At 44.2% G+C, this 20,727-nt stretch overlaps 1 protein-coding gene across 1 annotated transcript in view; it reads right to left on the reverse strand.

Annotated features, from left to right (window-relative positions):
• Positions 1-20,363, reverse strand: part of zfpm1 (zinc finger protein, FOG family member 1) — a 102,525-nt gene extending 82,162 nt beyond the window's left edge. The window contains exon 1 of the mRNA XM_040007630.1: positions 19,772-20,363. Within this exon, the coding sequence (XP_039863564.1) occupies positions 19,772-19,811 (40 nt within the window). The 5' untranslated portion in view covers positions 19,812-20,363. The remainder of the gene's footprint in view (positions 1-19,771) is intronic.
• Positions 20,364-20,727: the final 364 nt, after the last annotated feature.

Genomic DNA, 20,727 nt, shown 5'->3' on the forward strand with positions numbered 1-20,727 from the left:
CAGTGTGTGAGATGGGAATTCAGAGCTATTGTGTGAAGCACAGGAGCAATTAGGGATTGAGATGTAAAGTGGGGTCAAGCTGCTGGCCTTGCACGTCTTTCACGTCTTCTGTCGGGACGCCAGCGGACAGCTAGGTGCCGCAAAGCGGCCGATTCCTTCCGCTGTTGCCATTGTGGAAACTCAAACCTGTCCGCCGCTGGTTTCTGCCTCCTTATTAGCGACAGATTGAGAACTGAGCTTATCTGGGCCCACCAGAATGTGTGTGTGTGTAATGAATTGGTGTCAGGGAGGGCATTAAGGAGTTAAATGAGGTCTAATCTGCTAATAGCAACAGCAAGAAATTATCAACGCACAGCTTGCGCACAATGCAAAAACCTTTATACACATATTTTTAAAATAACAACAACACACAAATAACATTAAGATAAACACGCACAAAAAAGAGCCTCCATGTATTTGGTCTTAATTTCGGCATCAACATTTTATCAGCCAACCCCCATGAATAATCCGCACGGTAATTTCTTTCTTTCTCCTCTTTTTGTTCCTGGCATTTTGGTGGAGCAAGATAAGGGCTAAAAAAACAACAGAAGGGCTCACAGAGTGAAAAAAGACAGATAGATAACATTGATATCAACTCCTACACAACACAGTCATTCTCTTATCTGGGCTTTTTATCAGTTTCATTTTTTCCCTCTATTTTCTTTCATTCTTTCTTTCTCAGGCCTGTTCTTTGTGGACTTGCCGAAGAAAAAAAGAGAAAAAAGAAGCCCTGGCCTTAAAAAGTAAAGTCAGGTTTTGGTATCAAATTAACCTTTATGGCGATTTTCTGCATCCTCCTCATGGTTAATGTGGACAAGGCAGCGTGCGTGCTGTTGGAACAGATCGAACTGGTCACATATAAGCAAAGCAGACTGTGGGCTGGGAAAGAAAATATATTTAGATAAGTGATCTCGTGAGGTGGGAGGGGAGTTGCTTATTAGCAGACACAGACAGGAAGATTGGTTGGTAGAGGCAGACTGACACACACACGCGTGAGCACGCACACACACAATCACATGCACATAATCTTGTCCTAGCCTACACTGCAGCCATATTTCTGAGAAGAGGAAAAACTATTTCGCACACAGACTTATCACTGCTGTGTGTCAGACAGAAAAGCCTCTCTGGGTCTAATCTATCAAGGTCAGCGAGTGTGGCCCGGGCAAGCAGCATGTTGTTCCATCCCGCTGCTTCCTGCTGGAGAACACAACATCTGACTGGCTCGCTGGAGAGATGACTGAGCTATGACTGTGCGACAAGCTGACCAGACCTCTCATGCACTCACAGTGAACAAAAAAAATGCTGCTGTCTAATGATGAAGCGATGCGAGGTTGCTTTAAACGGAAGTGAAAGCTGTACCTGCCGTGGTTTTAATGGATTAAACTTTGAGTCTGTGTTTCATCAGGGATGCACGGCTGTTAAATTACCCTCATTAACACGAGTAGACCTGCTGTAACTTTTGGGTAGCATATAAAAAGATCAAATCAATCAATCAATTTGGTCTGATTTGGGCAGATTATTTTCATTTTATATGGATCATTACAAATATGGGGTGTAGTTATACACTGATGACGTAGTGTGGTTGGTGTATATACAGATGTTGTCTGTACCCACCCAGGTAATGCAAATGGAAACTACAACTGACATTTGTTACAGGGCATTTTTGCTTTCATTACATCAACATACTGTCATATTTTTCAACGCTGTCTATGTAAAGATAGACAGAGTTACCATTGATATAACCCCGTGGTATGAGCACGCGTTTTGCCTATGGCCATGTTGTTGTTAGGTGCTAAAAGTGAACACATTTGGATGAATGCTACAGTATCAGCTAATATTTGGTTAGAAAACTGTATCCATAAACTACGGGTGCACCCGATATCTGTTAATTAGTGATAAGTAACAGACCAATAATAATAATAATAATAATAATAATAATAATAATATACACAATTTAATGAACAAACTGAAGCCCACTGTACCCCACAGCAGGTCATATTCTTTCGGATCATTTTATTATAAAGCTACTGACAGCACAAACATGCTAAACAGGTGCAGTTTGGTGGATTAGTGGAGGTTAGATGGAAAAAGCATCGACTGGTCATGTGGTGGAGGCGGAGTATGTCATCTGCTAATCAGAAAGTTGGTGGTTTGATTCCTGGCTGCTCGGGGAAGAGATCCTAAACTCAGAGTTGCTGTGTTCATCCAACCGTGAATGTAAGATAGAAAGCACTTAGATATAGTGTAAAGCACATATCTAATAACCAGTTCAATTAATAACCCACTCAGACACCAACTATGCATGCTTGCCCCAGGCGTAACAAAAGACTGTAGCTGCTGATGTCCTAACTCGGGTTCACAACATATGCAAAAATATTATTCTTTTAAATGCATTTATTTTGAAACAGTGGTTTAGTGTATCCTGATGACTTTGCATTAAAGCTCTCGTGGCTGCATACAGATACTTCTGGGACTCTTCAACTCTGGCCCAGATATGTTTGGATTTATTGCAACTTCACATGGCGGCCAGTCGATTCATACAGCGTGAGATTTCAAAGCTCCTCCTCCAGGAGGCGAGTATGCTGTAGGACCATCAGAGGTGAGGAGGAATGAGGATGGTGCAGATGGGGGGATTTCTCCTCATGGAAAGAAGGGAGGAAGAGGTGAGGAGGAGGAGGGACAGAAGTTCAGTTGGACAGACAGAGAGCTGGAGAGCTGAAGATAAGAGAGGGGAGGGAGATAGAGGTTGTGTGTGCGTGTTCGGGGGGGGTGGGGGGTGGGATAAAAAGCAAATGGGTTAGAGGATTTGGATGCAGGGAGCATATCCATCAGGGATCTTTCCTGGTATCAAACTGGAGCGATCAGCGATAAAAACTCAACCTGGAAACGGCTGTAGCTGCAGTGGGAGTTCACTGGGCTGCAAATAGGCCTGTCTGCCCCTAATCTTTCTCCATCTCTATGTCCCCCACCGCCACCACCCGCCTCCTCCAGCCACTCTTGTTGGCTTTATAATGACTCGAAAAGCCAGTAATACAAGTTCTCTTTATAGTCGGCCTGGTACAGATGGCCGCTCTGCACTGATCTCTGTGCCCAAGCCTTTACTGTCCACACGATCTGCAAATTTTATACAGTCGCTTCAGTCATATGACCACTCCTCTCTGCACTACGTCTCCCTCACTCACTAAAAAAAAAATCTTCACAAAAGAAAAAGAGAAATGAAAGAAGAAGCGGGTTTTTCTTCTTTCTGCTGTGCCCCACCCTTTTCTAGATAGAGAGAGAGGGAGAGGAGGAGAAGAAGAAGAAAAAAAACATAATTTATCTGTGTATTATCAAGAAAGGCAGACACTTTAATCAGTCAGCTATGAAGTCAGTATTTCCATTCTTATCTGTCGCAGGAGTGGAAATGGAGAGGAGATAGCGTTCTGGGAGCCCATCGGTGGGCAGGAATGATAATGGGGGGGTGGGGGTGGAGGGTTTAGGGGGTGAGGAAGGCGGGGAAGGGGGGGGGGGGGGGGCAGGGCTAGGCTATTGGACCGCTGTGTCAGCGCTATCTGCACCCATTATCAACAGGCTTATCGGGCCTACCATCAGCCTCGCTGTAATGGGGCCAGTTCAACTTTCCACATTATCATACCGCCAAGACCTGGTTCGCCAAGGCTAGGGGTCTGGCTGGAGACACAGAGAGAGAGAGAGAGAATGAAAGAAGGGGCGATAGAGAAGTGAAGGTGGAAGGCTGGAGATACAGGGAGTGAAGTTGAGAGAAATAGTGGTTGGTAGAGAGGAATTTAAAAAGGAGAAAAATGAGAGAACTGATGGACGAGCTGGAGCTGGACCGAAGAGTGAGAGCGTCAGAGTGATGGGAAGGTCCCGAAAAGCCATAATAAACTTAAGAAGAAAAAAAGCATTCGGGCTTTGTTATTTACGCAGATATGCCAGTGACATTGTGTTGCGCTCCGTTGTTGCGTCTACACTCAGGAGGACTGTTTACGGTCTGACTTCCTGCCTCTGTGAGCTGTTAAGTTATATTAGATCAACACGCCCACAATAAATGATGTTACAGTGGGGATTCATTAATCTGGAAGATTACATGAAGTTAGTTTTTATAGCTCACTCAATCTTTATCTGCGTCTTTATCATGGGAAGATGAAACAATGTGTCAGGATTTTGCACAAATGTCTTTTTCCCAACAGTCTTCACCATAACGTATAAAGACAGAATGGAAAAGCTGCTGCGTGCTGATGCCATTTGCTCATCACTGTTGCGGCCAATATCGACTCTTTGTAACTTTTAACATCTGAGCCTTCAAATTAATGTTTCCAGCAGGGTTGTTTTTCTTATGACGTTGGATGAGATTCTGTATCAAGCTAAGGGTCACATTTTGAGCCATACTCTACAATTTTCTGTACAAAGTTTCAAAAACTAGATTTCCTTCACTGCAGCCAACACAATATTTTTATTAGAGCTCATCTTAGAGGTGTTCAAGCTGACCCTGAAATTGGTTTTGTCCTCCAAAGTCAAAGTTACATTCAATGAGCTTCAGAATGAGGAACAAAGGTGATTTAAGCAATTTTGAACACAGCGTGGTTGTTGGTGCAAGACCGGCTTGTCTGACTATTTCAGAAACAAAAGCAGCAGTTCTCTGGGTGAAAATACATTGTTGCCTTGAGATGGCAACAGTAACTCAAAAAAAACAAACATTTGTTACAACCATGGTACGCAGAAGAGCGTCTTTGAATGCACAGCATGTTGAACCTTAAAGCAGATGGGCTGCAGCAGCAGAAGACCACACTGGGTACCATCCCTGTCAGCTGGACAGGAAACTGAAGTTGATTTCAGGACCGTTAAGATGACTATACAGATGATGTGATATCCTACATCAGCGTCAAGTTTTAGAGTGAGTTCCAACAACAGCAATCCCTGGTTCATAGATCAGAAGGGGGTTTAGCAAGACGGTGAGAGAGAGGCTAAACAGCAGCCCTGGAAGAATCTACGTCCACACTAGCCCGGATAGATTTGAAAACGGCGTCTTCGTCTGAAAACGATCCGCATCCACACTAGCGTTTTCAGTCATTTTCAAATTTGCTCGTCCACACTAAGACGGACGAAAACGCTGACGTTGCAGTTCCGCGCATGCGTGAAACGCAAGACGACTCGACCTGCGTCATTTCCCTCTGCGTTTATTTATATTCCGGCTCTTTGAAACGTGGCGGCGAAATGGCAAGACAACGAGTCACCAACGAGTACAAGGTTTCCATGCAAGCAAGAACATCGACCGAGATAGGGCTAACAAAATTGTGAGCAAACAAATCAACTGCTGTCCGATGCCGTCCACCATCTTGGTTTAAGTGGTCACATGACTGCATCATATGACCAACATGCGACATCGTTTTCGAAAGTCTGCGTTTTCGAGTGTCCACACTGCGACGGAACAGCTCCGTTTTGAAGTGTGTGCGTTTTCAAGAGCATTTTCAAAACGCTGCGTCTTTCCTTGGGGAAAACGTCATCTCAGTGCGGACGAGAGGCCGAAACGGAGAGAAAACGATGCGTTTTCAAACGAAAACGCATTAGTGTGGACGTAGCCTAAAACACCAGTTCTCAGCTAGGACTCTGCCTTTGTCTGGAGATGACCCCTGTTCAGCTTCGACTGTCACTTCGACAAATAATGATAACTACATGTTACTTCCTCACTCCCCAGCCTAGATTTTCAACACCTTCAGCCCCTCAGTCTGCACCTTCCCCCGACTGCTCGCCACTTCAGAGTTGGCAACACCTCTCTATACTTGAGTGAGATGTAAACAGACCCTTGAAGAGACAGAACTCCTGTAAAGCATCTGGGCCAGACTTGGCTTCTCCATCCAAAAGCCTTAATGAATCTAGACCCAACACTCTGAGCTCTGCAGTTACGAGGACATTTGAGCACCTTGTGCTGTCCCATTTTAAATCCATCACTGACATCTTTCCAGGCCCCCAGTTTTAATACAGAGCCAACAGTTTGGTAGATAACGCGGTTAACGTGGCACTACAGCACCATCTACGCCAGAACACCTTTTGTTTTTTGCTCAGGTCGCAGGAAAAAGTGAGAGTTAAATAGCTGTGTGTGTGTCGGCTGTGTCATAAAAAGACAAAGCAGAGCACTTCTTGCAGCAGCTGATGACATCCATATTGGTGCATAAATACTAAACCTTTTGGAAATAATTAACACAACAGTAACTTTAAAGTATAAAGTACAAAGGATACATCCTTTAAAACCTGCTTTTGTCCCTTTAAAAATCTAACATCAGTCAGGCCGCAGACTTTACACAACTATTATAACATTCAGAGTACTCCACATGACTGGTACACTGACCTTTCTGTGCAAAATGTCAGAGTAAGACTGCTCCTTTACTCAAGTGTTTAAGTATCTATGAGTGGTTCTGAATCTATTATATCTATACATCAATATGAAACTACTCTCAGTTTCAAACTAACTAAAAAAAACATAAATAGGTGGTGACTACAAGTGATTCCAGGCTCGTTGCCTACTGACAAGGAAAGTATTTTTTAAACAGAAACAAATACTTCTTTAGTTTAAGTTACTAAGTTATAATCGTGTATCCAAAACGGTCATTAGTCGCACTAGTAGGTCAGTGTCCTCTTCAGTAAGAAGCAGTGGTTTGACTTGAAAACGAGTAGTATTATAAAATAAAAAAAGGACAGGCATGAATCATTCATTCTCCTAAGCTCTTAGTAATCATGGGATAGGCTCTCACCCTTTCCAGTGGATCTCACAGGCTGTCTGAATGTTACAGTCTGCACCGGCACATTTCAGGAATTAATTAAGACAGTAATCTCAATCTTCCCAACCCAACAGCTCCAATATACATGCTGTACAGTCTATGACCAAACTGTAAAGGCCAGGCACGCGCGCGCACATGCACACAAACACACACATGCAGGCAGTTGATTGGCAGCTCACTTATCAGCCAGGGAGCCAGAGCACCATGGTTTACACAAGCACAAAGCAATTCAGAGGCCCGGATCACTGCAACACTACTGGCTCACATGACTCATAATGTACACAGTGAGTGTGTGTGTGTGTGTGTGAGTAAATGAAAGTACATCTAAACATGCTGTCCCTGCTTAAAACATGTACAGATTCTAGAAACATTTATAACAGTGCGCATATTTTTAGTTCAATACACCGCCTCCACCCATATCTGGAAAACAATTTTGTGCAATTGGGGCTCCACGTTACTGGTTTATATCGGCAGCAGTTGGATCATGATTGGCCCTGAAATAGCAGAGATGTCATAAATTTTGCTGCAGGTTCAAGCTCTCCGTTCTTTTCTCTTTCTGGTCAAATAGACTTCTGCAGATCAACCACAACATATTTTTTGAGGGAAAAAGGATTTTAAATGGAAAAACATTGTATTCTTTGTGACTTTTATCATCCTCTGTTGGTAGCCAGAGGGAACTGCAACAACATCTGGAATAGTTTGCGATGGTCCACATTTCCAAAAGACTCATTTCCACAGCAGAGGAGTAAAAATGGCACAGAGCACGTTCCAAAAGCCCGAAATCAGAAGGTACATGCATATGATCCAAGGTGATGGTGCTGTTTTTATGTAAGCAGATAGTTTGTGTGTCTGTAGGCAGACAGCGAGAGGAGCCGCCGGTCTAGACCTCCTCTGTTAAAGAGGCTCCCAGGAGGATCCTCCAGCATCTCCTCTTTCTATTCGCATTGTCTCGGACGCCGAGGCGCCCTTATCACCTCCTCGCCTCCCGTCCTTCCCGTTTCTTCCTCATTCCCTCATTGTGTCCATCTTCTTCCTCTTCCCCTCCTCATTACTGGACATGAGGTGGCCGTTCTTGTGTTTCTTCCTCATTTCCCAAACTCTACCTTCCCCTTTATTCTTTAATGTTATAACCAGCATCAGTCCCTTAATCACCCAAGCACTTTTTTACATGAAATCACATAATGCAATCCAGTGCGCAAGTACATAAAAGAATAAATATGTACCGAAGAAGATATAAAAAACTGCACTCACTATGAAGCAGGCTGAGCCGGTCACTGCCTGCATTATTAAACTGACCTCACAGCTGGCTGCAACAAAATAAGAAACTCATTTTTATAAATGATTTTAAAAGTAGAAAAGTCAGTCACCTTGGTCTGATCTGCCTGCAGCTGCTCTCTCATCCCCTGCTCACACTCCCCCTCCTCAGTATCAGGCCTGAAGCCCATCTGATTCCCCGCTCCAGATTAGCAGATTATATTATCATTATTATTACTATCATTATTAGAGCATCGATAGTTTGACAACCCCCACAGTCCACTACCGCAAACATTTTGCTGAAGTCTCTCAATCACAAAACTTTAGAGTTTCTCTAATTTAATTTCAAAAAGAAGAAAGAGTTACTGGTTCAAAGTGCTAAAGTTTAAGGATTTGATGTGTTTGCAGGGCCAAATTTCCTCAATTTTATATGTTTCATTAGACAAATGATTAATCTGGCTACCCAGAAAAATGCTGCAGATTAGTTGATAATAAAAAAGGTCAACAGGAAATTATTTTTTTGTCATGGTAATGTGACTCTCACCATGTAGCATTAAATAAAGGAATTCTATTAATGCTCTAAAATGCAGATGGATACATTTAAATTGACTAAAAAACTGTAATTACAAATTTTCGTTTTTGCTTTAATCCATTGATAACAACTCTTTATAACTAGCTAGCTGCACTCCTGGTTTGCATACTGGCAGCAGGACCAGGTCCTCATCATTCAGCTGCCTTTCCAGAGACAACCGGCCCATGTGCCGCTAATTCATTTACGAAAGCACGGGTACGCACATACAGGCGTGCACACACAGCTTACAGTCAGGTATCCCAATAAGCAATAACAGAATGACCCTGAAGTAGCAGGAGGTGCATCAGGAGTGAGAAACTGAGGCAGCTATATTCAGCTATCATCTATTTCATTCTTTACACCTGTGCTTTACTGAGACATGTCAAAATGTCTCGTGTGCAAGATAGGAGGCCTAGCCCTCTACTGCTTACCCACAAAGTATGAATAGAAGGAGCACGTTTACGTGCATTCTCTCTAAGGATGCAAGTCTGCACATTTCCGAGTTTGTGCCGTGTGAACAGCTGTGCAACCTGCAACACTGGATAAATGCTAATCAGACTTGCATATAGATCGCCATCCCGCACATACCTATTAGCTCCTACGGAATGACCGCAGACTTTTGGAGAGCTGAGAATGGGAGTCAGGTTCATTCCTGTGTGTTATGCCAATAAAGTTTATCTTGAATTTGATTATAACATTTCTCAAGTAATTAAATGTAAGCTGCTCATAAAACAGTTTATGGACTCAGTGTATTCATTGCAGACTGAAGTGACAGAGAAGAGAGAAAATACCAGAGAAGTGGGCACCGATTGTATCACTTACCACCACAATGATAAAAAAAATTCCTGTCTGATTAGCTTGAAAACAAAATATGAGCAATAGTTTATTCTGGCTCTGTATGTGAGGAAACTGCTTTTTCTTCAACGGTAGTTTGCCCCATCATAATTTATAATTACAAATTTGATCATTGTTTTACTACAAAAAAAAAAATCACAGAAGATGCTCAATATGTTCAGTTTCTTACATCTTTAATATTTTACCCAATACATCAGGGGTCGGCAACCTTTCTGATGGCGAGCGCCATTTAAAATTTCCTCAGAAGTCAGTGTGCCATATGATTGCATTAGCAATAAATTTAATAACGCTACACAATATATAGAACCACTTTACAGAGCTATATTTGTTTGCAGATGTTGGCAGCTGTCAGTGAATACTTATCAGCTATTTTGAAACAAAAAAAAACACCTTTTATCCATAACAAGAACTCATAACAGCAAATGAACTGTACAACAGAAAATGCAAGTGCTATTTATGGCCTCCTCACAACAATGATAAGAAAAATAAACTGGGCCAATATGGCATGTCTGTTAATACAGAGACACACATGTTAATGTGATCTCTGGTCTCCCACTCAGAGACACAGGTCTCAGAGTGTCCAGCATTCAGAGGCTACCTGAGGACTCATGTGAGAGAAAGTCTGCTCACACAGATATGTAGAGCCAAATACTGTCAATAAGGCCTCTGCAATGTTCTGAAGACAGTTAAACTTGTCAGGTAGTGATGTCCAGCAGGTGAAAATGCAGCTCCATGAACACGCACAGCTGTGGATTCCAGCTGCTTCGATGTTGCATTAACTGGCATTAACTCAGCCAGTTAATGCAAGACAAATCCAGCTGCTCATTAAAGATTTCTGGTTTGTTCAGAAAATAAAACATTGGTCCAAACACGTGAAAGTCCCAAAAATGCATTGTGTCTCGAGTCTACGGATGTATCCGTGTATCTCCGTGGTGCTGATGCTGCGCTGAGCACAAAGCTCCTGAAGCTTTTGAGGTGTCGGAATGTGGAAAGCTAACAACGTCCCTCTCATCAGTAGGCTAAGTTATTTTTAACCAATTACAAGTTGAATCTGGTAGTTTGGGTTGTTAGTTAAGATGCCGTCATTAAGAAGCGGCACAACTAATGTGTCTATGCGAGCTGATTTGCGATGTGCACCGCTGGTGTGGCCTTTTATTTTTTGATGCACCTTCTCAGATTAATTCACTGCGTGTCGTGCCCAGGGCTGGACTGGGACAAAAAAAACAGCCCGAGCATTTTAACTAGAGACCGGCCCACCAGGTATTAAAGCCGTAAAGCCTTTGAATGAAAACAAACGCTGTTGTGACAGTGATGCACAGTCTTGTTGGTATATGTATGATTTCTATACATTTTACATCAGATAAAAACTTTGGTTGTAAGATTCAGATAATTATTTAATAACAGCCAGACATTTTAAATGAAAATAAGAAAGTATTTCTTTGTGCCCCCCTCTCCCTGTTAATGCCCTCCTTGGCCCCCTGGCAACACTTTGGTAGACCCGCCCCTGCACAGTTACCAGCTGTCAGCTGCTTAGAAAAGGATCCTGGTGTTATTTGTCTCTCAGAAACAGTTCATAACTTCCCTTCAACTCATTCATGTCACCTAAAAGGTAAACCTGTTTCTCCATCACAGCTCTGATGATTCAGTAAGGACATCTCCTGGTTTCATCTTCATGTTTCCCTCTCACCACATATCCAAACCGACATCATGACCAGCAGCTTTTACAGCTGTGGCTCCAGCAAACATCAGCTGATACTAGAAATTAATATTAAATAAATTCTAACAACAGCTGATCAAGCTTAAATGTGCTGCTGTTGTTTAGCACGACATCGGCTGGTTTCCTCTTTCTGGCGCAAAGTGGGCGATAAACAAACAACAGAGACGATCAGCTGATCATCGATCAGTTTCATGATTAAAGTAGCAACAGGAGAGAGAGGGGAGAGAATGAGAGAAGAAGAGGCAGCTGTGCAGCATAACAACAGAATAACTCCACCTTTGTGTCTTTTTCCATCCTAGAAAAACTGCATCCCTTCTCAGCTCAACACGAAACGCGTAATGGTTTCTCTGAATGCGGGACGATTCCATCTTTTTACGGGACAGTTGGCAACTCTAGTAAATAATCTTATGAATAAAATAAAGTTCACTATCAGTAACATCAAAGCACCCACCCAGCTGTATAGAACCTCCGTCAATGCTAGCTAGCACGCAGTACGAGTTATTGTAACTGACTGTAAAAAGTCAGCACAACGAAAATAAACTCCACCTAAACTTGGTTTATATCTGACCCAGAGAGACTGCAGGTCATAACTTCTTACCTGAAGTTCAGTTCACCTGACACTCGGACCGGCGGCCGCCTCAGGTCTCTGCTCCTCCTGCCTCCGATCTCCCTCATCCACCTGCTGGTCTCCACCACTTGTTAATGTTACTGAATCTGTGGAAGCTCCGCCATAGCCACCACCAAACAACTGAGTTATTTTTACACACCGGCCAGCATCTGGCTAATCCACCACCTTTCATTGTTTAGCCCGTTACAAAAAAGAAAAAAAAAATCATTGACCCATCGAGCAAATGCCCGGTATGCCCGATGGCCAGCCCAGCTATGGCCGTGCCATCAGTTAACCCTTCGTGTGCCTTGGGTAGCCGACCCCCGCTGTACATTACAGATTACTTCGTGCATAATGCCGTGACATGAATATGGAGCTTTGTTTTAAAACTGCCTGCATCAGGGAGCGTCACATTATACATGAATAATGGAGTTAAATAAATGTTATATTAATAATACACAAATACAAACGTTGGTGTGTTTTTGTGTTTTTCTGTGGTAACAGAAACTCGTGGTTTTGCATATTTACCCCCAAAAAAGCACTAAAACAAAGAGAAAGATGATTTTTAATTTCTATTGTTATTTTACTAGTGTGTGTGTGTGTGTGTGTGTGTGTGTGTGTGTGTGTGTGTGTGTGTGTGTGTAGTCGTTTTTCACTCAATATCAGACTGCACTGGAAGCAGGTGCACACAGGGTCAAAGGTCGTTGTGAATGAGTCTGTGTGTGTAAGCTAAGCGCTTCATGTTCTGTCGGGGGACACAGTGTTTTATTTGGTCGGGCTTCTGTGACCTTTGACCCTGGCACTGTTCACCGTTTGGTTTCATATCAGCGATCTGGGAATTCAAGCTTGGCAGCTTCAACATACACTTTCATTTATTGTAGGTCAGGAGAAGAACAGTGTGTGTGTGTGTGTGTGTGTGTGTGTGTGTGTGTGTGTGTGTGTGTGTGTGTGTGTGTGTGTGTGTGTGTGGCTGTAAAAGCAGGTCAGGCGGTGTTGTTTGCCCAGGTTGCCTTAACACCCCGGAACAGAGTGCTCAGCACAGTAGGCGCAAATGGTCTGTCTTATCACTGCTGCTGGGGGGGGGCTTGTCATAACACTGGTTATGACTCTCCTTTACACACACATACACACACATACGCACGCACGCACACACACACACACACACACAAGTCTGCACAAATACACTGTACTTTGAGTGTCAAGAATCGTTCTGACCACAGATTGGAGCCACGTGGCCCTCAGGTACCTCACACACACACAAACGTCTGCTTTGCACTGCAATAACTGACCTCCATGTGATCTTTTTGATACAATGGGGTCACGTGATGAAGCGGCACAGCTGCTTGAGGAGAAGGTGTTTGGCTCCCCGGGTTGTAGAGACCACAAGTCCTCCCAAAGCTCTGTGGACCGAGCTATCAGACCTGTAATTACAGCCAGAGCAAACAGCCGGTATGCTGATTACGCTACTGTGCGTAATACTTTCTCTCCTCCCTCGAGCGCAGAGGCGTCGGCACCGAGGTCAGGGGTGAAACCGTTTACAACTGCGCTGGGCTGGCGGGGTCATAATTCACCACAAGGCTGTCCCCGCGGGTAAATAGCAGGAAAGGGTAATAACTCATCCACGCATTCAACACAAACGGTGTTTCCTCTGTAACCTCGCCAACTTCCTCCTTTGGTATATCTGACCATACACACACACTGTCATCATTGCTCAGTTAGCCACAATGCATACCTACATACTCATGAAAAGAGCAAATGCATATAAGGAGAGCAGAGAGCGCTCTAATCCATCAGGCATCTTCACCAAAAACACTCAAAACTGCTGCTTTCATCAGATCACTATCGCTGGATTTCAAACGTCTAAGAAGAAGAGAACAAATCAAGTAGAGAAAGTCCCAAAACCACGATCTAACTCCAAATAAAAGCATTTTTTAACCTTCCAGAGCCGGAAGCCGATCGAATCTGCTTCAACTGCCAGCTAAGAACGGGATTATTTCAATGTTTTCAAAGTGTTCACAGTATTTTATCCACACTCAGCTCGGGCACCGTGCACATGTGGGCATGACTGACTGCAGTCACATGCGGCTCTCACGCTGAGCTATCTGATTGTCAGCATGAGAATCTTTGCCAGTTGATACCCAATCAGTCACCATCTAGCTGCTTTAATATCAGTAGAATCAAGCGAGTCATCCTGCTGACGCTGTGCCTTTCCTCTTTTTCTTCATCTGCCGCCGCTTACTGTACGCACCCAAAAGTTTCACGCCTTTAACAAAGGAGAATATGTTTAAAACACAAACAGATAGTCATCAAATAAAATTTCCCAACATGTCTGTGCTATCACACGCACAATCTGGAAAGAGTAATACGTGCTATTAATTTGAATTAAATTAATCAATGAGGACGCTTGTTAGGGAGGAGAGAGAGTGCGAAGAGATTGAGGGAGAATAGAAATGCATTCACACCTATCATCTAATTATACAACAACATTAATCCCATTAGGGCTGGAACTGATTGCCAGGGTCTGGACCCCGGCTGCTCCTGCCTGGGCCTGTTGTTATTGCAGCCGAGCCTCTGCTCCTGCCTGCTCCGGCCTGATAACAACTCTAATCATGCTTGGCAATCTCTATCTGTGCCGGAGATCGGGCCCCCGCGGCTTATCTAAAGTTCACATCAAACTAAAAGCAGAACAAAGGAGAAGTTAAAAAAAAAAGCACACTGAAAGAGAAAAAAAAACAAAAGGCAAAGCCACCAAGGCGCAGCGTGACTCTCCTGGCTGTGTGTGGAATTTAGACAAGCTTGTGTGTTTTAGTTTCGTCACTCACAAACAATGAATTAATCCCTCAATGTGCGACTGTATGGAAATCACGTGAGCCGCGCCCACGCATTCCTGTTACACAATTTTAGTTTTTTAAAACTAGCGTTCGAAGTTTCAAAACAACTTTGAGCAGAAAGAGAACAAGAGAGAAAGAAGACGAAGACTAAAAGGAGGAGGAGGAGGTCAGCCTGGTGATTTCCTTGTCTGGCCTCTGCAGGCGTCCTGGTTTGCTTTCAGCTGTGGGAGGCAGCGCATTATTCATGCTGACCTCTGAGCTCTAGCGCTGATGTCATAGGAACCAGGCGTTCTCTCACTCTCTCACACACACACACACACACACACACACACACACACACACACACACACACACACACACACACAATCAGCAGAGTGGATCTGCAGGTTGTTATCTATCTACCATCTGCAGGCCTCCTTATCAGCCCCAAACATCTTTCTCGGTAGAGGGTGGGGGAGCGGCAGAGCAGGCTGGCTGGGCTGCCATTAAAAAACACACCACAACACATTCATCTAGCAGCACACTTTTTCACTCTTTTTCTATCTCTTTCTTCCCACTATCTACCTCCACTCCCTCTCCAAACCCCCTCCCCTTATCACAGCACTTTTTTTCCCAACCGCTCTTCCCTTTTCGCTTTTCTCTCTCCTTCTTTTAATTATCTAGACATCCAGCCCTAGCCGATCGCAAACAAAAAACCACCAACAGCAACGGCGGCGCTGGTAAAAATGGCACACAACGTCCACATGTAATTACAATGCGCCCTCCGTCCTCCATCTCTCCTTCCATCTGCCCAACCTCCCCTTCCTCCTCTCCCCCCTCTCTTTTGCTTTCTGCGATATCAGCAGCAGCGATCGCCGCCAAGTTTTATCGCGTCTCCCATCTCAACCGCCAAAATATAAGCCCAGGGATCCAGCCTCAGTGGGCTGCCTGCCTGCCTCCTATCGCCTCATCAAGAAGAGCAGCCATATCAGGCTGAAAGATCACAAACCGTTGGGGAGGATGACGCACAAAGAGACACAGACAAATATCTATCTGCTACACAAACACCCCCTTCTCCTGCTCTACTAAGGGCCTCCAGAAAGCTCTGGACTTGGACTGCTGTTTGGCAAAAAAAAATAAAAATCCAAACCTAAAAGAGACATCCATGCTACACTGTCTTAATGGAGCACTCCAGTGTGTGTGTTTGTGCGTGTGTGTGTGTGGGTGCTGCCAGTGTTCAATTGTTGCTTTTCAAACCACACCTGAGTCTGCACAGTATTAGCTACTGTAGCTATGGGGGCATTTCCAGGATTCTTGATTTCCTAAATGGAACGGGTACGGGTGGGTGGAGAGGCAACCAAACATGAACGGGGAGGCGCGGGGGGGGGGGCTACAAATAAAATTTATTACTAAAATAAATAGTTGAAACACAAGATTCAGCCATGAGGTAATACAGCTAATAACAGTGTTTCCAGTTTTATTAACTGTAATAAATTATGTTTGCGGTGGTTCATGTAGGTTTAACACTACTTTTCTTTGTTTCAAACACAAAAGTTGATGTTGTTACAAAGAAACAAAGAAAAGGACAACAACAAAAAGATGTCATCTCCATCGATTACGACACATTAATGCCGATATTTACAGGAAAAGTAGAAGTAGTCTTAACATAAACATCTTCAGTGTGGTACGAAAGGCAGGAATACTCAGTCACTTGGCTTCATGGATGATTCTAGACCACCTGAGTTTTGCTTTACTGTAACTGCACCACTAATGAGTTGGATTATAATCTGCACACATACGAAACCACCTCGCTCATTCAAAGTATCCCCACTGATTCATTTAGTGCATTTTTCACACACACTCTGCAGCCCTGAACCTTTTAAAGCATTACCTATTGGAGGTTTATGCAAGAACTCAAACATCCAACTCAGCTGGACCAGGTTTCACCTGCCAGCTCACCTGTAATGTTCGTTAACTGAAGAGTTGATGTACTGATGACATTTCTTTCATGATCAGTACAATAGTTCATCATACTATGAAACTGAGGGCCAGGGCCAAGAACATCTATATATTTTGCATTTTTTCCAGACATCTTCAACCAATAAAATAAATAAAAAAGTTACCGCTTGTAAAGTCTTTCAGCTCTTCATCACACTGCGTTTAAACATTTAGCCATTAGCCAAATTGATGCAGTTACACTAACATCACACACGAGCGCTCCTCTTTCCATCACACAAATGTAAGCTTTCCAAAATGCAAATGGCTAAATCCACAACGTGAGAAACTATAACACACAAACTTCAGGAGACATCAGGAGAATTCGGCCATTAGCTGCACTCAGATGACTGGAAATACACCAACTGTAAATCAGCAATTTCCTTTTAAATGTCTTAAACACGTCAAGCTCTCACGTCTCCGTCTGTTGAAAGCTTTAACTGGATACCAAATAACTTTTACAATAACAGGAAGAGCTGTATTGGGAGCAGGTCAACACAAGTTTATTTGTAGGTCCAAATGCAACGTTAAAAAACGAGTGGTTTACCTTCAGCTGGATGAGTAACTAAATGACTTATCGAAGGCGTGAATCATTTTAGGAAACAAAGTCAGTTCCAACAATGAAACGGCACCCAACACCACTGTGACCTGGCTGGAATTTGTCATATCACTATCAGCAAGCAGCATGCTCAAAACAACATGGTGGTTCAACAGTAACAGTAGTGGTAGAAGCTCCTACCTCATGAACCCCCCCCCCCAAACACACACACACACACACCCCAGCTGAACAAAGTCCTTATCACTCCTCACTCTTTCCTATCAAAATGTCTGCCAAATCACAAGAGAGTCACGGGGCTGAGAGCCTGGCCGGCCTCGACCACAGCCGGGGCCTGGTGCACAGGGAAGCACGGTGGACCAGAAGCACTGATAAAGATGGCCATGACACCCCTGAGACGCGCACATATACACGCTGTCTCATACACACCGGGTCTAGCCTGAGTTTATCAGCCTTGGGGTCTGGAATACATCTCCAGGCCTCGCTGCTGGCCTTACTGGAGGTGCCTGCTGGGAGCTCACTTCCTCTCTATGGGAACCGATGTAGGAGGGGTAGGGTTAGGCATCATCGAGAGAAATTCCTGATGGAAATCCATGACCAAGACGGATGCCGTGGATGAATTAGAACACAAACAGCTACCACCAACTGTATTCTCCAGGTACTGAAGACATCATCATCATCATCTGCCTTCATTAGTCCAGGTTAATCATCAAACGGTTTGTTGAAGGGATGATTTAAATATCTACTTAGAGCATTTCTGGATCCAAAATGAAAAAGAGAAACTTTACTCCAAGTGTGCCGCACCATTTTGGACTAGATGCTTGAATCCAACTGAACAGAGTCTAAGCACAGCAACAAAATCTGAATCTGGAACTTGATGTACCCAAGATAAATTAGAGACATGGCACTCAAAGAGGTAGAAATCGGAGGAGGAATTCCACAGGAGCAAACACTTAATGAAACCTTATTTTCACAAAAAGCCAGCAAACTTTAAGCATTTATTAAAGATCAGATTTATTTTTAAGTCCTCGCAACGAATGAAGTTAAGGTAGATGCAGCTTCAAAATGAGTGTGTGTGTGTTCGTGTGTGTGTGTGTGTGTGAGGTGTCAAGACTTGCTTCCAGGACTTTGGACAGAACAAAGCAAATCTGTCTGCTAATAAAACTAATACTAATAATATAACACATGATAATAGTAATAACAATAAAAATACAGCCGACATGTGGCGTTACTAATGTTTACAAATGGACAAACTGCAATGACAGCACTGACTCTGGTAAGTCCAATGTACCTGCAAGCTGGAATAAAATATCAATATGTGTCATTACTGTGTCGATTATACATCACAAGAGGAAGAAGTGTGATGAAGTTGCCATGTTAATATTTTCCTTTGGCTTCGTTCACATGGATTTTAAGGAGAGACACGTCAGACCGTCTCCAGGTCTATTAATTACTATCTGCAGACAGTAAAATCAGTTTACAATGATGTTGTAGTTTGGCAAAGAAGTCCTTGCATGCATGGCTGGTTAGCATTTGAACTTTCTAATAGCCGGCCTCTCTGTGGTTGCTATGTTTGGTTTCTGCACAAGAACAACTGTTTGATTCATTTAAAAAGATCCACAGGTTTTGGGGAGGTTTTAGGTTAAATAGGACACCGTGACACAATCACTGACGACGCTGCCAAACAAACTTATGTCACGGTTTCCAGCTGCTGCTTCCAAATATTTGTTCTTCTCCAGCAGAACCACATTAACACTGAGAGTCCCCACCATCCTCTCGGTGGGCAACAGGCCCGCAGAGCAGGAGCAGAGGTTAATCACAACATCATTAATATGCTCTTATATCAACTCTGAACATCAGTTAGCAGCGATAAACCCTCACACGTTTTATAAACAGGAAGAGCTCGTCAAGCACGGAGACCAGCCAAGCGCCAGACCAAGAAAAGGGCCTTTCAAGCGGCCCCGAGATGCATTATTGAGTTAAAAGGATAGATGAAAAAACAGATCCAATTGTAAGCAGCTATCAGCGGGAGAGATCGGCCATGCGGCCTATCTCACGCCCCATCTCTAGGAAGGAGAAGTGAAAAGCCAGGAGGGGGGGATGCAGCGGCGGCCTTGGCGCTGCCTCAGACAGAAAACAAATAAAAAAGATCCAATTTTAATCTTTATCTGCGCTCACATCGGATCGCTGCTTTATCTCAGCTCACATCGGCTTTTTGCCGAGAACACTGACGTTTCCACAACAGAATTAAACAGGAAGCCCCGGCCACACTTTCAGCTGCCAATGCACAAAAACATTCCGCACAGGGTAATAAAGAAAAACTTTTTGATATTCCTGCACAGCCTTACAGCGCGGAGGCAGCTGCCGAGGAGCCCCTTTAATAAAGGCTGAGGAGGACAGGAGGGGCTGGAGGGGAGGCGACATCCTCCGGTTATCCCGAGACAACGAGCTGCATCTGAAACTTAAAGTCTTCAGAGTCAGCTGTGCTTTCTAATTTACGCACCGATGAGGGGGGTCCGGGCAGGGACGCGCGTGCGGCGCATCGACACACGAACACTCAGAAGAAGAGGGGAAACTTGTGTCATGCTTACGCTTTATCTGCCGGGGTTTGCTCTGCTTCCTCCGGGACATGCTGCCTCTGCTCTCGGGCTGAGCGGCAGAGAAGTGGTCAGGCTCTTCCTCCGGTTTCTGCCTCCTCTTCTTCTTCTTCTTCTTCGTTCACAGCTGCGACGCGGCGCTCCGAGCAGCGACCGGAGAAATCCTCATGACCCGCGTGCGCTTTCACAGCTATCTTGTGCCACGACAGCTCCCGCGAGGCTACCTGTAGCTGAGTCCCCACCTGTGACCGAGGCTCTTCTTCTCAACTACAAATATCTGCCTCCGCCTCACCTCTCGCTTTCCTGCAAACGTTACTCCGTTACCGGGCGCGCCTCCGCTGTGTCCGCTGGCACGTCACTCAGCGACACGCAGTAAATGTGTGTCCCGTGGAAGCTCGCGCTGATAAAAGTGTCAGCTGTGGAGGTCAGCGGCGCGGCTGCTGTTTTCTCTGTCAAGTTTTCCTCCGGCTGGTCCGCCCCCTTGTCTGCCCGCACCGCGTCTAAGCCAGGGAGCCACTTTCAATGGAGCTCGAGCGCTACAGTCAACTCCGCTACTACACCGGAGCGGACGCGCCTCTGACACGCCCCTTGCGTCTGACGTAGAGCGCCGCACTCGTCCCCGATTGGCTCCCGTCTACCCCGTTGTAAAGCGCAATAAAACAGAAAGTATGCCGTATAATTCCACCGCGTGATCGACTTCGCAATACAAATATCAGCAGTGTATATAAATCAACTCTAATTAATTAATGATATAATATTGCTTTATATTGTAATTATAGATGGATAATTAAAACGATACTAACCGTGATCACTGTGTCCTTTAAAAAAGTCTGTAAAGTTTAGTTTCTTAACTTTTTTCTTGCTGTTTTGTGGTTCTTTTCACTTCTTTCAGCAGCACAGTGGAGTGTAATGCTGATGTACACGCATGACAAATATGTCCCGTGCTCTCC

Source organism: Simochromis diagramma, unplaced genomic scaffold, assembly GCF_900408965.1.
Source record: "Simochromis diagramma unplaced genomic scaffold, fSimDia1.1 OVJJ01000545.1, whole genome shotgun sequence".
NCBI classification, from domain to species: domain Eukaryota; kingdom Metazoa; phylum Chordata; class Actinopteri; order Cichliformes; family Cichlidae; genus Simochromis; species Simochromis diagramma.